This window comes from Callorhinus ursinus, unplaced genomic scaffold, assembly GCF_003265705.2.
Source record: "Callorhinus ursinus isolate GAN/ISIS: 27379988/994484 unplaced genomic scaffold, GSC_fseal_2.0 scaffold14, whole genome shotgun sequence".
NCBI classification, from domain to species: Eukaryota; Metazoa; Chordata; class Mammalia; order Carnivora; family Otariidae; genus Callorhinus; species Callorhinus ursinus.
In genome coordinates, this window is record NW_027397076.1 from 36,319,957 (window position 1) to 36,338,203 (window position 18,247).

An 18,247-nucleotide genomic window follows, 5' to 3' on the forward strand; every position below is an offset into this window, starting at 1 on the left:
TGGCCTCATAAAATGAGTTTGGAAGTTTTCCTTCCATTTCTATTTTTTGGAACAGTTTCAGGAGAATAGGTATTAATTCTTCTTGAAATGTTTGGTAGAATTCCCCTGGGAAGCCATCTGGCCCTGGGCTTTTGTTTGTTGGGAGGTTTTTGATGACTGCTTCAATTTCCTTAGTGGTTATAGGTCTGTTTAGGTTTTCTATTTCTTCCTGGTTCAGTTTTGGTAGTTGATACATCTCTAGGAATGCATCCATTTCTTCCAGGTTATCTAATTTGCTGGCATAGAGTTGCTCATAATGTGTTCTTATAATTGTTTGCATGTCTTTGGTGTTGGTTGTGATCGCTCCTCTTTCATTCATGATTTTGTTGATTTGGGTCATTGCTCTTTTCTTTTTGCTAAGTCTGGCCAGGGGTTTATCAATTTTGTTAATTCTTTCAAAGAACCAGCTCCTAGTTTCGTGGATCTGTTCTAATGTTCTTTTGGTTTCTATTTCATTGATTTCTGCTCTGATCTTTATTATTTCTCTTCTCCTGCTGGGTTTAGGCTTTATTTGCTGTTTTTTCACTAGCTCCTTTAGGTGTAGGGTTATGTTGTGTACTTGAGACCTTTCCTGTTTCTTGAGAAAGGCTTGTATTGCTATATCCTTTCCTCTCAGGACTGCCTTTGCTGCATCCCAAAGATTTTGAACAGTTGTGTTTTCATTTTCATTGGTTTCCATGAATTTTTTAAATTCTTCTTTAATTTCCTGGTTAACCCATTCATTCTTTAGTAGGATGCTCTTTAGCCTCCATGTATTTGAGTTCTTTCCAACTTTCCTCTTGTGATTGAGGTCTAGTTTCAAAGCACTGTGGTCTGAAAATATGCAGGGAATAATCCCAATCTTTTGGTACTGGTTGAGACCTGATTTGTGACCTAGGATGTGATCTATTCTGGAGAATGTTCCACAGGCACTAGAGAAGAATGTGTATTCTGTTGCTTTGGGATGGAATGTTCTGAATATGTCTGTGAAGTCCATTTGGTCCAGTGTGTCGTTTAAAGTCTTTATTTCCTTGTTGATCTTTTGCTTAGATGATCTGTCCATTTCAGTCAGGGGGGTGTTAAAGTCCCCCACTATTATTGTATTGTTGTCAATGTGTTTCTTTGCTTTTGTTATTAATTGCCTTATATAATTGGCTGCTCCCACGTTAGGGGCATAGATATTTACAACTGTTAGATCTTCTTGTTGGATAGACCCTTTAAGTAGCATATAGTGTCCTTCCTCATCTCTTATTACAGTCTTTGTTTTAAAATCTAATTTGTCTGATATAAGGATTGCCACCCCAGCTTTCTTGTGGTGTCCATTAGCATGGTAAATCGTTTTCCACCCCCTCACTTTCAGTCTGGGGGTGTCTTTGGGTCTAAAATGAGTCTCTTGCAGACAGCATATGGATGGGTCTTGTTTTTTAATCCATTCTGATAGCCTGTGTCTTTTGATTGGGGCATTGAGCCCATTTACATTCAGGGTAACTATTGAAAGATATGAATTTAGTGCCATTGTGTTGCCTGTAAGGTGACTGTTACTGTATATTGTCTGTGTTACCTTCTGGTCTATGCTGCTTTTAGGCTCTCTCTTTGCTTAGAGGATCCCTTTCAATATTTCTTGTAGGGCTGGTTTCGTGTTTGCAAATTCCTTTAGTTTTTGTTTGTCCTGGAAGCTTTTTATCTCTCCTTCAATTTTCAATGACAGCCTAGCTGGATATAGTATTCTTGGCTGCATATTTTTCTCGTTTAGTTCTCTGAAGATATCATGCCAGTCCTTTTTGGCCTGCCGGGTCTCTGTGGATAGGTATGTTGCCAATCTAATGTTTCTACCATTGTAGGTTACATATCTCTTCTCCAGAGCTGCTTTCAAGATTTTCTCTTTGTCTCTGAGACTCATAAGTTTTACTATTAGATGTCGGGGTGTTGACCTATTTTTATTGATTTTGAGAGGGGTTCTCTGTGCCTCCTGGATTTTGATGCCTGTTTCCTTCCCCACATTAGGGAAGTTCTCTGCTGTAATTTGCTCCAATATACCTTCTGCCTCTCTCTCTCTTTCTTCTTCTTCTGGGATCCCAATTATTCTAATGTTGTTTTGTCTTACCGTATCGCTTATCTCTCGAATTCTGCCCTCGTGATCCAGTAGTTGTTTATCTCTCTTTTTCTCAGCTTATTTTCCATCATTTGGTCTTCTATCTCACTGATTCTCTCTTCTGCCTCATTTATCCTAGCAGTTAGTGCCCCCATTTTTGATTGCACCTCATTAATAGCCTTTTTGATTTCGACTTGGTTAGATTTTAGTTCTTTTGTTTCTCCAGGAAGGGTTTCTCTAATAACTCCCATGCTTTTTTCAAGCCCAGCTAGTATCTTTAAAATCATGATTCTGAACTCTAGGTCCGACATCGTACTAATGTCCGTATTGAGTACGTCCCTGGCAGATGGTACTACCTCTTGTTCTTTTTGCTGAGGTGATTATTTTCGTCTTGTCATTTTGTCCAGAGGAGAATAGATGAATGAGAGAACAAAATGCTAACAGGATAACAACGTCCTCAGCAAATATACTCTAAACAAATCAGAAAAGACCTGAAACCAGGGGAAAAGAAAGGGAAAGAAAGAGAGAAAAAGAGAAAAAAAGAAAAAGAAAAATATAAAAACCAACAAAAACAGAACAAAACAAAAAAAACAGAATATGATCAAATATGATCAGTGTAGTGCATAGATCAGTGCCACACACTAGATTTTGGGTGTATTTTGGTCTGTTAGAAGAACGTGCCTCCTAAAATTTTAAAGAAAGAAAGACTTATATATGTACAAAATAAGGGTTGATACAATGAAGGGATGGAAGATGACTGTAAAGATGAAAATTATAAAAGATTTTATAAAAGGAATTGATAAGAAATTGTTCGAAAAAAGAAAGAAGAAAATTAAAAAAAAAAGAAAAAAAAAGGGAGAGAATGTGATCAGGCAGGAGACTAGAACAAAGCCATACACTAGTGATTTAGGGTATATTTTGATCTGTTAGAAGAAACTGTATCTCAAAATTTTAAAGAGAGAACAACTTATATATATATATGCCAAAAATAAGGGTAACTACTATGAAGGGATAAAATATGACTCTAAAAATGAAAAATAAAAATGTTTTTGTCAAAAAGGGATTGATAAGATGTTGGTTGAAAAAGGGAAAAAGAAAAATTAAAAAAAAAGTTAAAAAATTAAGTTTGAAAAACTAATGAATCATGGTAAAAAAACCATGAATTCTATGTGCAGTATTCCCCTAGCGCTGGAGTTCTCCCATTCTCCTTGATGGGTAAACTTGGTCTTGGCTTGCTGGCTGTTCGTGCTGATCTTCTGGGGGAGGGGCCTGTTGCCGTGGTTCCCAAATGTCTTTGCCGGAGGCGGAATTGCCCCGCCCTTGTCAGTCCGGGCTAAGGAAGCTGCTCGGGTTTGCTCTCAGGAGCTTTTGTTTCCTCCAAGCTCTCGGTAGAGCTTTGGAGGACCAGGGTGAAAATGGTGGCCTCCCACTCTCCGCCCAGAGAAGCCGAGAACTCGGGGCCCCGCTCCACAGTGCGCCCCCAGAGAAAAGCAGTCACTCCCTTGTCCCCCGTCTCCGGCCGCACTCCGCGCTCACCTGGCCTGTGACCGAGCATTTCTATCTCCGGCACCCGACGCCGTGTGGAGTCTCCAAACCCAGCAGATCCCTGCGGTGCGCTCCTGCGCCGCTCCTCCCGGGGGAGGAAGGGAAGTCTCCCCGGCTCTGCTGCTCGTTGGGTCCCTGCTGGAGGAGCAGTGGCCCGACTGGGCCGCGGATCACAGTTTATGGCCACCCCGAGCTGAGAGCCCGCGCCTCAGCTCTGTCTCTGCAGCCGGCTTCCCCGCTCCGATACCTGGGAGCTCTGCCGCACTCAGGCACCCCCCGGTCTTTCTGTGACCCCGAGGGTCCCGAGACCACACTGTCCCGCGAGGGTTCCACCCCCCGCTTAGCCACTGGAGCGACGTCCCTCAGCGGAGCCGACTTCTAAAAGTTCCGATTTTGTGCTCCGCGGCTCTAGCACTTGCCAGAAGCGGCTGCCGGAGGCCCCCTCCCCCGCTGTCTATCCTCCCGAATATCGCCTCGGATTCACTTCTCTGCACGTCCTACCTTCCAGTAAGTGGTCGCTTCTCTGTTCAGAGAGTTGTTGCTATTCTTCTCTTCGATCTCCTGTTGAGTTCGTAGGTGTTCAGAATGGTTTGATCCCTATTCAGCTGAATTCCTGAGACCTGTCAGGTCTCCTACTCCTCTGCTATCTTGCTCCACCCCCTAGAATAAATATATTTTCTAATGATATTATAGAATCTCTTTGTTGGTGAGTTTACTCCTTGGTTAGTGATATATAACTTTTCTATCAAAATTATGGGGCACAGCTCTATCCTTCCATGTGCTAAATTACATGGACTTATTCTCTTTTTATTGATATATGATTGATATATAACATCTTATTAATTTCAGATGGGCAACATAATGATTCGGTATTTGTATCAACTATGAAATGATAAAACTCCATGCATGGACTCATTCTGATAAACAGTTACACTGAGAATTTTTAAAAATCTGCGATAAAGTTATACTACCCTAGTATCTGTTTGTATTTAAGGTATGGAAACTCTTTCTAGTTTTTTCTATGACTGGGACATGAAGAAATGTTGAATCAGGGTCTAGGATTATTGTAGGTAAGCAAGATCATACACACAAATCTATGTCAGATGATTATATTAGTTATGGAGACTATAGACATAAGACAATGTTTTGTAAACTCTTCTGATATATATTTACTCAGGAATTGGCTACCTGTCATTTGTTTTTTAAAATTAAATGTCTGATTATGAATTTGGCTAATAGTTTAGTCATTTTCCCTCCTTTCATGCAAGCTCTTTGGACACAAATTTAATTATGCTTTCTTACGCTAATTAAAAAATTTCCTTTCTAGGTTTCCTATAAACCTTTCTGGTCTTAGTAGTGTTGTATTGATGTCTTAAAGCTCAACGTTTGCCAAACTGACATTTAGTTTTTTCAAAATGGGCTACACTGATATGCTTTTCTCAACTGTTATTTTAAATGCACCTGAGATCGTATTTGTAAGACCTCACATAAAAAACGGCAGAAAGTTAATTAATAAGATTTGCTTAAAACTCTACATTTGCTATCATACAACAAAATTAAATTAATTTAATATTTAATTGAATCCCTTATCTATCATTTGCATTCTGGGGGAAAGAATGTTTCAGGAAACCAAGGTCATGGCCAGAGTAGGAACTGTGTTAACTGTTAACCATTAAGTTCAACTAAAAACAAAACCAAAACCAAAAAAAGAAGACAAAAAACAAAAAGAGATGGTTCAATCCAGTCTGAAGTCATATGCTGAGGTCAATATGTATGATTTTATACTCTTCCAGAGGTTGTGAAAATGCTGTATATGTTTATGATAGATGTAACATAATAGAACTCTTGAGAGAAAGAATTTGAGGTTGTTCATTTGAGAATACACTTGGAGCAATTAGTTCTCTGCAGGACTATACTGCAGGTAGCTGTCTAGTCCTTGACACACATTTTTCATTTCCTCAGAATGATCAGTGGAGACGGATTTTCCATTTGTGCTTTAGCTGTGACACACAGTACAGATTTGTATGATTATTCAAAACATGAGGAGATTGGGGGTCACAAAATTGCGATTGTATCTGTTCGCCCAATTGTTTTTAACAAATCAAAATGCTCACAAGTGCCCAGGACATTCATTCTGTTATTAAACCATAGGCTTTGTGAACCCTGAAGGTGTAAGCTGGTGCTTGCATTGTATTCATTGAGTCATTCATTCAACGAACATTTATTGAGCATCTAGTATTTGCTGAACACTCTTCCAGATGCTGGAACAACAAAAACTGACTGATAAAGTCTCTGTCCTTTGAGAACTCCTTGAAAATGCTTCCAGCCAGGTTCAGCTGGTCTCAGCTTCTGCTGGGTGCTGTGTAGGAAGCAGGCCTCAGGAGAAGATGAAGCAGGACTGGAGGCTAAGGGCCACACCGCCCGTCATTGACTCTGGCCATTTTAGCTGAGACTGGAAGGGTGTCCAAATCATCTCTACTCACTTCAGGCTGGAGCGCTGAGCTTCCTCTGCTTATCCCTTCTCCCTGCTCCTGCCACTTTATCTTATTCACCCTTCAAGGTGCAACTAATTGTTTTTTTTCTTCTGGAAGCCTTCTGGGATCCCACAGTCAGGCTGCCTCTGCTGTCTTAGAGAAATTGTATTTTTTTTTTTTAAATTACGATATTTATCACATAGTATTTGCATCACTGTCTGTCTCAGTAGATTGTGAGCCATCCCTTGTGCCCCAAGGCCATTTTTATCTTGCAGGCTACTTTTTAAAAAATTAAATTAATCGGGACGCCTGGGTGGCTCAGTCGGTTAAGCAGCCGATTTTTGGTTTCGGCTCAGGTCATGGTCTCAGGGTCCAGGGATCGAGCCCCACGTGGGGCTCCTTGCTCATCGGGAGTCTACTGGAGACTCTCTCCCCTTCTGTCTCCATATGCCCCTCCCCCCATGCTCCCATTCTCTCTCTCTCTCAAATAAACTTGAGAGTGTTGCCTGGTGTTAGTTACTCCATGACTATCCCATACTTTTCTTTGAGTCCTAGTTATTCTAGTCCTACTGACAAATGGCCTGGAGTCTAGATCATATCTGCTTTGGTCAAGTCTGTCAAATCATGCAGCCGTTCCTACAGTAAAACGGCTGACCCTATGTTGTGCATCGCTTTCAGCAAATGCAACTATACACTGAAATAGAAGGTAGAGGAAATCATTCCTTTAGAAATTTCTCTTTCCGAGATAAGTCATCTGAATTATGACTGTAAAACCTGGCTGTCCTCCTGGGTCTGTAGACATGTTTACAACAGTGAGGAAAAGGAGAACCTTCTTGCAGGATCTTTAGTAGGACATCATTTACAGTAAATGGAACTCGAGACACCAGAAAGCATCCCGTAAACCAGCACAACCCTAGTGGCCACGCCCTCGCCTGTAAGTGGTTTTTGCTGTTGCTGTGGTGATGGTGGTGTGGTGGTTTTGCCAAACCTCCTTTTCTCCTTTTGTACTCTTCTTGCTCTCCTCAGATGGAGAGAAGTCAGATGCCTTTCTTGTCCTTCCCATCCGGTGTGGGATGAACTGCAGGTCGGCGTTCTCTGGGCAGAGACATAGCAGGAATGCCTTAATGATACTTAACTTCTGTACTGTCCAGAATTTGGTTGGTTTCTTTGGCTTCTTCGGTGTTAAATCTTTAAACCCTAGCACACGCGTGCTTGATACTATGCCATCTGACTTGCTTCTGGGCTTTGTAGTTGATCCTCTGCATCTAAGAACTTGGGTGTTGTGCCTTGGAATTAAGCAAGTATTGATTTTCTTGATGTTCTCTTTCATCCAATTGCAAGATTTGGGCCAACTACTTTTATATTAGATGATTTCAGGTTAGAAGGAATTAGCATCTAATCAAACCCTCTATTTATAAATTAGTGGGAAGACTTCTCTAAATTCTTTCCATAGCTACTATCTTGGCTGGACTAGACTTGGTTATTTCTAGAATTTCCTTTTGTAGTTCCAGTCTGAAAAACAAATGATGAAGAAGCACACATGCACACACAACAAACACGGAATTTCTTCTATTATCACATCATCCATTTTCGAGTTGAAATCTCTGTCTCTGTCTCTCTCTCTGCCAATCAGCTTAGCCCTTTAAAGCCATCTCCAGCATTTTCCTCCTGTAATGCAGAGCAAAGATCTTTAAGCTAATCTCTCTTTGGAACTGGACTTTCAGTGTTTTCAACAAGAGACTGGCTTAGTCAGAATATCTTTTCCAAGTTATGCTGGTTGTTTTTTTTTTTTTTTTTTTTTCCAGTATAATAGAGTGGTTCTAAGTACAGACTCAGGAGTCTGAATATTTGGGTTAAGATCTCAGCTCTTCCTCTTACTGTGTGAACATAGGCAGAATATTAACTTCTGTGTTCAGTTTCCTAATCTGTAAAATGAGGATAACAATAGCACCTATCTTGTAGGATTGTTGGGAGGACCGAGTGCGTGAATATAATCGAAGCCTTCAGATTAGTGCCTGCTACATAATGCTAGCATGATACCTGTTGACTGTTATTATTTTCCCCTAACAATCTCCCCAGTATTTTTGTCTTCACTTGAAGGGGAATTGGGATAAAGAAGAGAGGTGCTGGACCTGCTGAATTTTTACCTTCTAACATTGATCTGGTATTTCCTTGATTTTCCTATCCACAACTACTATTTACTCTTTTTTTTTGTCTTCATGTCTTTAGCGTCTGGCACTAAAGCCTGACACACAATAGGCACTTCACCAACTTTTGCTTAATGAATGAATAGATTCTTTCTGACTGTACTCTCCGACATTGGCTACCACTGTCCGGGATCTCTCACTCTCTGTTTCAGCCTCCCTCCATCTGGTCTGGGTTGGAATGTCCTCTTCTTAATTCAGGGCTTTTATCACAGGGCAGTCCAATGCCATGCTTGCAAATCCTGCAAACCAGATCTTTACCGGAACGTTCTGTGTCTGCAGCTCTTCTGTGCTTACTCAGGGAAACCCGCTTGACAAGAAGGATCTCTTCCTTCCTATGCGGTGTCTGACCCAAAAGCAGAGTTCCCATTTGGGCAGTCGTGACACCATCACCACCTTTACGCCCCACAGCAGCATTTGGGATGTAGCTGGCAAATCATTTCAGTTGTCTCCTCTTGATAAGGAAAGGAGCCTGCATGCTGCCCATTCTCCCTGCTCTCCTCCTCCTTGTGTTCTGGCCTCAAGGGACCTGCTGGTTGACATTGGCCATGTTTTGATTGTTTCAACAAATGTTGTAATTTAGCTGCTTCCATTTTGTGAGTTTTTACTGTTATCTTTGTTGATGTGCCCGGCCCTATTTTATCACTAGGATAGGACCTCCGTGACACCTTCGGCAAGTAACTTAACCACTGGGCCTTGGCTTCCTTTTCTGTAAATTGAGAAGAATTGGCCTATACAATCTCCTTGGTCTTTTCCAGCACGAAGCTTCTGTGAGTAAAGACTAAAGAGATAAATTAGACATTTTCACCTTTTTCTTCCATTTTCTCTAATGAACCCTATAGAAATGTGAGGGTGAATAGAGGACAAAGTTAATGTCCTCCCACTTGATTTCTAAGCAATTTCTGTGCTCAGATAGGGACTGGAAATTCACCTCCACAAAGGAGGCTGGCAGTTTCTCCTGGCCTGGCTACTGCCCATCTTCTCAAAATGTCAACCTGCTCCTTCTCCTTTTGTAGAAACTAATATTTCCTGGTCCTTTCTCCTGGCAATCAATACCTGAATATTGTACTATGCAATGCATATAGCAGACAGGGTGATTTTTCAAAAAGGGAATTTTTTCTTGTCAGTTCCCACATCTTCCATGCTTCCTACATCTCCCTGCTTAGATTGCCCTAGCCATGCTGTCATTCTTTTATTTTCTGGGAAGCACTAAGTCTTTCCACCTCAGGGCCTTTGCACGCCTTCTCCTCTACCTGAGTTTTTCTCTCCTGTGCATCCTCCCCAACACCCTCTTTCCTTTCTTCACTTCCTCATACAACTGGCTCCTTCTCATTTTTCAGATCTCAATTTAAATGTCATTCTTCGAAAGAGCCTTCTCTGACCATCCCGTTGAAAGTAGGTCATTCCTGTAAATTCCTATCATAGAGCCCTAGGCAATACAAACACAGATTTCATTGTAATTTATAATTTGTAACTTTTTGTTTTTAAATTGATTACCTGCTTCTCCCATGAAACTATAACCTCTGTGATGACAGAAACCAACTATTATTTACCTGCCAGTGCACACCTATGCTCAGGACATTATACCTGCTCAATAAATGTTTACTGAATGGATGGGAAAGTATTATTAGAGCCTCTTCAATAACATAATCTGTGTTTTCTGTTGATTTATTAGATTTCCTGTGCTTCCTCAGCTAGAGAGATGAAAACGATTACCAGGATGAAAAGAACATTTTATGGGGTAAGTATTTCAAGTCATTGTTTTTGAGTACTCTGTTTTCTATTTTTTATTTATTTTATTATTATTATTATTTTTTAAAGATATTATTTGTTTATTTGACAGAGAGAGACACAGCAAGAGAGGGAACACAAGCAGGGGGAGTGGGAGAGGGAGAAGCTGACCTCCCGCTGAGGAGGGAGCCTGATGTGGGGCTCGATCCCAGGACCCTGGGATCATGACCTGAGCCGAAGGCAGATGTTTAATGACCGAGTCACCCAGGCGCCCTGAGTACTCTGTTTTTTAAAATGTGAAAAATTTCTGCTTTTATATCTCCACTTTATCTGCAGATTGGAAACAAAGGAATCTACAAAGCCATCAGTGAACTGGATATTCTTCTTTCCTGGATTAAACAATTCCTGGAAAGCATTAAGTAATGCAAGGAGCCAAGTGCATGGATTGGATTACTATTTTGGAATATAAGGAGAACTACTGGAAATACATTTGTAAGAGTCTATTTCTTTAAAAAAGTTTTTGTACAAGTTAGATGATGCAGAATAGACTATGGGAATTTAACATAATAAAGTTTTGGAGATACGTAAATTGTCACTAATATGTACATTTTTCTTTATTTTCAAAGAATGCTTTCATCCTGAACATGTCTTATTATTCCCAGATACATTGTATAAATTTAATTTAAAGCTGTATAATCAGAATTGACTCACATAATATTTGTGGAGGAAAAATGACAGCTTTCTGGGATACAGTATGTTATTGTGACTCACATAGATGCTATGTATATGATTATTATCTATTTAAGTGTTTGACGATTATCAATGCCTGGTATGAACTTAGCTCCTAACAGATTTTTTATTTTAATTAAATACACTGTCTTTCTTTCTCCTGGATGTCCTTTCCATGAAAGCATGCTAGAATTTCATGGAGTGCAATGGGTGACAAGCAGATCAGATCACATAGGACAGACATATAAACGAACTGCTTGGAATCATTTACCAGAAAGGCCTTTGACAGATGATAACTCAAGCCACAAAGACCACAAGTTACCAAGCTGAGATGATGTGGAGCTTGATAACGCTCTTTCCAGCTGCTGTGCAGTTAGGAAAGTCAACGGGGGCCAAATAAAAGCCTCAGGGCAGTTCAGATTCCTCCACAGGAAACCTTTCAGTGCTTAAAAGCCTTCCTTGCCCAGCTAGCCCTTCAGTTAAATGACTAACATGGCCACACCTCTGTGTTTGCGTTACATGGACTTGGCCCCTCAGCTATGGCGTGCAAGGCGTGGGCTCTTTCAGGGAGCAGTGGATGGGACCCACGGCCAGTTCGCTTCCGCAAAGCATTCCTCGTGCCTCTGCAGCGCACAGATACCACCGTGATTTGGTGTTTTGTGATATGAATAGGCAGGACTTCCTCCAGGCCTGTGTGGATTTGGGCACCTCTTCTTTTTTTAAAAATTAAATTAAATTAAATTTTTTTAATTAAAACAATTTTTTTTAAAGATCTTATTTATTTGAGAAAGCATGAGAGATCACGAGCAGGAGGGAGGGGCAGAGGGAGAAGCAGACTCCCCACTGAGCAGGGAGCGGGTATCCCAGGACCCTGGGATCATGACCTGAGCTGAAGGCAGACACTTAACTGACTGAGCCACCCAGGCATCCTTGGCACCTCTTCTTTATTGCTTTTCTGCCATCCAGTTCTTCTTTTCAATAGTATAGTAATGATTCTCTTCACTAGGGACTACCCTCTCTTTGGATTATCTCATATTCCAAAATTACTTCTTTGTTCCCTGCCCCTCATCCTCTCTGCCTTCCCCATCGACATCCTGTGGTCCCATATTTTATTTTATCTCTATTGGGGACTCCCTTATTAGACCAATCCACAGGGAGGGACAGGTGTGGAGAGCCGAGGGGAATGGTGAGGGGGAGACTGGAGGACTGTCTGTCTGCATCTCATGCTGTTAACCTAGGGCTTCCCAGTGCAGCTCCTAGGCCATCAGTTATGGGAAGCTTACTTTGTTCGTTTGTTTGTTTATTTATTTATATTGAAGTATAGTTGACACACAATGTTACCTTAGTTTCAGGTGATTTGACAAGCCTATATATTACACTCTGCTCACAAGGGCAGCTCCCATCTGTCACCACACAGCATCATTACAGTACCATTGACTCTGTTCCCCGTGCTGTGCCTTCCATCCCCGTGACTTACTCATTCCATAACTGGAAGCCTCTACCTCCCACTGCCCTTCACCCATTTTGCCCAACCCCCAACCCCTCCCCTCTGGCAACCATCAGTTTGTTCTCTGTATTTAGTTATGGTTCTGTTTTGGACACCCTACTTCCTTTTTTTTTTTTTTTAAGATTGATTTATTTGTTTGAGAGAGAGAGGGAGCGTGCATAGATGTGTGAGCAGGGGCACGGGCAGAGGGGGAGAGAGAGTCTCAAGCACCCTCCCCGATGAGCGTGGAGCCCAACGCAGGGCTGGATCTCACAACACTGAGATCATGGCCTGAGCCAAAATCAAGAGTCAGATGCCTAACTGACTGAGCCACCCAAGCACCCCTGGGTACCCTTCTTTCTTGGGGAACATTTGGAAGAGCTGGGATCCTGGGGGTCAGGAATATACACCCTGGCTTTGCCATGGACTTGAGAGGAGGCAGTGTACCCATGGCCTCATTGTCCCACTTTTAGGGAGCCTGTGTCTTTGAGAGGAGCCTTCACGGCTCAGTTTGACTATGCTGCACTTGCACAGAGCCCGCGTCTCCAGTCTTGGTTGCAAACCATTCCTAAGCTGCTGCATTACGTAGGGACTTCAGACATGAGAGGGGCTGTGAAATATTCATTTGCTGGTCAGCAAACTTTAGGTCCTTCGGGATAAAATTTCCACTTGTGCCCCCAAATACGTTTGGTGAATGAATTTAATTTTTTTGTTTGTTTACATCCCCAAATCTTTGGTTTGCCCAGAACAGTGAAAAGGCTGCTAAACTCAGTCAGAAGCACTCTAGGAATGTGAAGGTCATCACCCAGTAAGAAACAAATATCCATGTTAGTGCCTTTTCACAGACTTTTTAAATGCCAAGGAAAAAGTGTGGTTTTAGTGTGTTTGAGTAAAGACTGGTATATTGAAAAGGCAGCTAAGAAGGGAGAAGCTGGTGTCCTTATGCACAGTGAGAAAAAGTGTTTGGTGGAGTCACTGGGCTCTGGATGAAGACTTCTCTTGAGTTTACAGGTCTTACTCTGGACTTTGTCAGAACCAGAGATAGTTACATTTTGGGAAATGGCCACACCCCCCAAACACCCACAAGCTGCTCTGTGAACCCTAAAGACATTTAGCATTTATAGGTAGAGATTTCTTCTGATAGATCCTTCCTGGATCTTACCTGGAAGACTAAATCTCCTGTGAAGATGTGTATACCAGCATATGATTAGAGCTAAAGGAGTTGCATCTACTCTTAGCAAGGGGTAGAACAGAAGGAGCCTGAATACCAGTGAGCAGCATGGAGTGGTGGGTAGAGCCCTCAGTGAGGTTAAGAGACCTGACTAGTCCCAGCTTCCTTCAGGCCTCTGCCCACAGCATCAGCTGGTCACCCATCACGAAGTATCAACCCACCATATCAGAATATAGGGTCTGTGGGGCAGGACGTTGTCTATTTCATTCCCTGGAAGATTCCCAGCACCCAGAACAGACCTCAAATACAGGACACTACCTAAGCATGTGGTAAATGTATGGACCCAGGAGAGAATGGATTGAGGCCTTGGTCACACTGCTGTTAGGATGTGTGGCCAATGTCAGGTCACTTTGCCTCTTGGGCCTCCATTTCTGGATTGGTCCTAATTGAAATTACCATAGGCAATCTGTACTGGTATCTGCAAAATGAGGCACTGAGATTGTCCCTTACTCCAGCTACATTGTACCTCTGGGTCTCACACACCCTCTTCCCTTCCCACCATCTGCCTCCTGTATCACCCCCAAACCCCAGCTGGCCTGGTTAATTTCTTCTGATCCTTTAAGATTTCATTCGAACATTATTCAGCTGTTAATGGTTTCATACATGCTTTATTTCTTCACAGACACTATCATAATTACAATTCCTCTGTATATCTGTTTCTCTCACTAGACTCTCTTTCTGATTCACTGCAGTTCTACTCAGACCCTAACACACAGTAAGTGCGGCAATAAATATTTGTTGAATGAATATTCAGTGAATAAAGTATTGAATTAGATAGCCTCCAAGGCTTCTTCTGGCTCTGGCATATCTCCTGCCATAATTTTTACTGGTCGGTGTGAATCTTGAGGAATGTAATTTAACAGTGCGTCTTAACCTGGTCCTCTAAGAGTATCTATACTATTATTTGCATAACAATGGATTTAAATCAACTTATTTTTTTACTTGCCCCCAATAAAAAGGTAACTGTAAATAAATATACGACTCTTAAAATAGGTTGCTAAACTTAAACAGGTACATTTTAAAAATTTTATTTATTTATTTGAGAGAGAGAGTGAGCACAAGCAGGGGGAGGGGAGGGGCAGAGGGAGAGGGAGAAGCTGACTCCCCGCTGAGCAGGGAGCCTGATGCGGGGCTCAATCCCAGGACCCCAGGGATCATGACCCAAGGCAGATGCTTAACCTGCTGAGCCACCCAGGTGCTCCTTAAACAGATACATTCTTTTTTTTTTTTTTAAAGATTTTATTTATTTATTTATTTGACAGAGAGACACAGCGAGAGAGGGAACACAAGCAGAGGGGAGTGGGAGAGGGAGAAGCAGGCTTCCCGCGGAGCAGGGAGCCCAATGTGGGGCTCGATCCCAGGATCCTGGGATCATGACCTGAGCCGAAGGCTGACTTAACGACTGAGCCACCCAGGTGCCGCTAAACAGACACATTCTTAACTAAAATACGTTCATTTGCATACCATGTAGAATCATCTTGCAAACCCCAGGCGGAATGTGTTTTACACTTTGGGAAACACTGCATTATAATGAATTTCCACTGCCTCATTCTGGTCCAACTTAGAAATTAGAACTTGATCATTTTAACCTGCCCACAGATACCAGTGTAGAAAAAGTCAAGCCACGACGTTCAGGTTTCAAACTGGTTTCTGAGTTCGTGTCATTGTTTCCAGAGATAGAGGTAGGAAAGCACACTCACCCAGTCAGTCATTCCGCGGGCCTTATGACTGAGGCGCTCGGCAGAGGATTCTGGGATAGCAGTATGGCGCTGGTCCTTCCTTCTGCAGGCTTTTGGGAGGGCAGCGTCTGCCCGGGGAGCCGTGGTGGATGCCTTGGGAGATGCAGCTTCCCAGGGAGGAAAGCTACTGTCCTTCCCCTTAGGGAGGCTTCTGGAGCGCTCAGACGTATACAGGGTGGTAGGAACAAAAAGTGAAAGCTCAGTCAGGCTGAACAGAACATCTCAAAAGCAGACGTGGAATGTGCTGTGAATTACTACACATCAGAAGAATTCGTAAGAATGGAGTCCTTCGCCAGGACTGTGAGTTATTTAACTGCAAGGAAAACCAAGCAGTTCTATGAACGCTGATTGAATGTGTACCAGCTGCTTGTCACATGGTCATGGCTGAGGTAATAAGGATAAATAAAACTACGTTTCTCTGGCAAGTTAGGACCCAGGAAGGGAGATAGGTAGGAATATAATCACATGATGAAATACAAGCAAAATGGAGAAGTATACAAAGTGCAGTGGGTGGAGGGCAGGACATGCGGCACTGAGGAGGTGAAGTCTGAGGTGATTTATCCTTTGAGACTCAGCTCAGGTGTCACCTCTTCCAGCAAGCCCTCCTTGCTTGATTCCCTCCTCCAAGTCCTCACTCCCAGGCTGTGCCCCTTGCACAGCATATTTTCGGAATAACATTTAGGACATCAGATTATAATTTTTTGTTTGCTTGCTTATCTCTTTTTTGAAGGCACAGACTGAGTCTTATTCAGTGTTGTGTCCTCACTGCTTAACATGGTGCTTGTCATAGAACAGTCATTCTGGAAATATTTTTGGAATGAAACATTGGGAAAAAAAAAACAATGACAGTGAGGCTGGAAGAGAGGAAATGGGTTTGGGTGATATTTAGGAGGTAAAATGGATAGAACTTGGAGATCAGTTGGTTGAGGGGGGATCAGTACTTAGGAAGTAGTCTAGGATGACTCTGGGTTTTACATTTTCTCCTGATTTGTAGTAAATGAGGACTCAGAAAAACACTGTAAGGAGCTTCTAGCATCGCTTTTTGGCCAAACATAGAAATGCTTTGAAATTTGCACTTCATAGGAGTATAGAATCTCATCATTTGAAAGGACCAATCAGACTACATTGTCCGATTTTGCATCTTATACCAGAACCTTCTTTATAACACTGTTCTCATCTAGCATGTGCTTGAGCACTTACACTTAAGAAAGACAAAATACTTCCTGGAAAAGCCCTCTCTATCTCTAAATAATCCTGCCTGTTAGAAATGTGTTTAGATTGGTCTGAAAACCTCTTGAAACTTGTCATCTATTTTCCTAGTTTCCAAATGTGAGGTTTCGAGTACTTCTGTCCTATCTTGCATGGAACAGGTGGATGAGTTAAGAGGTATTTTTGTTTAAGATTTTATTTATTTATTTGAGAGAAAGAGAGAGAGAGAAAGAGAGCGCACAGAGGGAGAGTGGGAGAGGGAGAAACAGACTCCCTGCTGAGCAGAGATCCCGATGTGGGACTCCATCCCAGGACCCTGAGATCATGACCTGAGCCGAAGGCAGACGCTTAACCGGCTGAGCCACCCAGGTGCCCTAGTTAGGAGATACGTTGGGGAAGAGGAGGCTCTGCCCCTTCCTTTTAAAGGTTCAGCCTGGACGTTACATGCACCCTGTGTGTGCCCAGATGAGGGCCAGAACTTAGTTACGGAGTCACAGCCGGCTCCAAGGGAGGGGGAAAATGGCGTCTGTGTTTGGGGCAGCCATGCAGCCAGTTAAAAATCAAGGGTTCTGTCCTGTGGGAGAGAGGCGGGAAATGGACATTAGGTGACACCCCCACATACGAAACCCTTGCAAACAGTAATCATTTCCTCTTGTTTCCGCTTCAGCTTCATCATCTCTTCCCATCATTTCTTCCCATGTAATCTCTTTTCCAGGCAACATGGCTTCACATTTCCCCACCTGTTTTCCAATGGCATGGTTTTGGGTGCTTTCAATACCTGAGACTAATTCTCTTCCAAATGTGTTCCCCACTGTTCTTAATGAATCCCTGTTGGGGTCTTGGGCCATGTTTTCTCACAATCGTTCCCTCGCTCTTTTATACTTTATAACAGTTTTTAAAAATTATAAAAATATTGTGTATTGTTGTAGAATTGAAATAATATCTAGCAAGGCATATAAAGAAAATCATCATCTCTCTCTGTCTCTCTACCTCCACCTTCCCGATGAGCCAATGATGGTGGTTTGCTAGCCTTTGCCTTATTTTTCTATTTTTGTCAACAACAACAATGAAAAATATATATACACATATCTTTCCATTTTTTAGAATCACAAATGGTATCACATTGTTTATTGTACGCTTCAGCTCTTTCCATGCAACACATCAGGGGCGTACACACACACACATATACATATGTATATATACACATACATATAATTTTACATATATATGTAAAATTTGGAAAAACATTCATTTTAATAGCTATAAAATATTCCATAGAATGAATACAGAACAATTTATTCAACCATTCCAGTTTGCTATTTCGGTATTTAGTCCATACATAACAGGCTATAATAAGCATTCTTGTATGTATATCCTATGTTTTTATTTTTGTAGGAATGCTTTCTAGAAGCAGGATTGCAGGGTCATAAGATATGCTAAATGTTGCAAAATGATTTCTTATAATTCTTATACTGTTAATTTCCCCCAAATTCTTCCTAGCACTGGCTATTACCAATATTTTTCCATTTTTGCCAGCCTGATGGTTGAAAACAGCATCACATTGTTATAGTTTGCATTTCCCTGACAACTTGTCAGATGGATCATCTTTTCATATGTATACACCATTTACATTTTCTTTTTCTGAGATACATAGCTCAAAATGTCCTATGGGCTATTTATTTAATAATAAGTTTGAAATCTTATCCACGTCTAACTACAAATGGTACATTGTAATTGATTTTAAAATTTCAAATAATTTAATAGAGAGAAGCAAGCCCTGGGTAATACA

The 18,247-nt window shown here is 41.7% G+C and overlaps 1 protein-coding gene across 1 annotated transcript in view; it reads left to right on the top strand.

The window, feature by feature from the left end:
* Window positions 1-10,610, top strand: part of IL26 (interleukin 26) — a 26,922-nt gene extending 16,312 nt beyond the window's left edge. The window contains exons 4-5 of the mRNA XM_025882844.2: window positions 10,009-10,074; window positions 10,401-10,610. Coding sequence (XP_025738629.1) covers window positions 10,009-10,074; window positions 10,401-10,487 — 153 coding nt within the window. The 3' untranslated portion in view covers window positions 10,488-10,610. The remainder of the gene's footprint in view (window positions 1-10,008; window positions 10,075-10,400) is intronic.
* The last annotated feature ends 7,637 nt before the right edge of the window (window positions 10,611-18,247 follow it).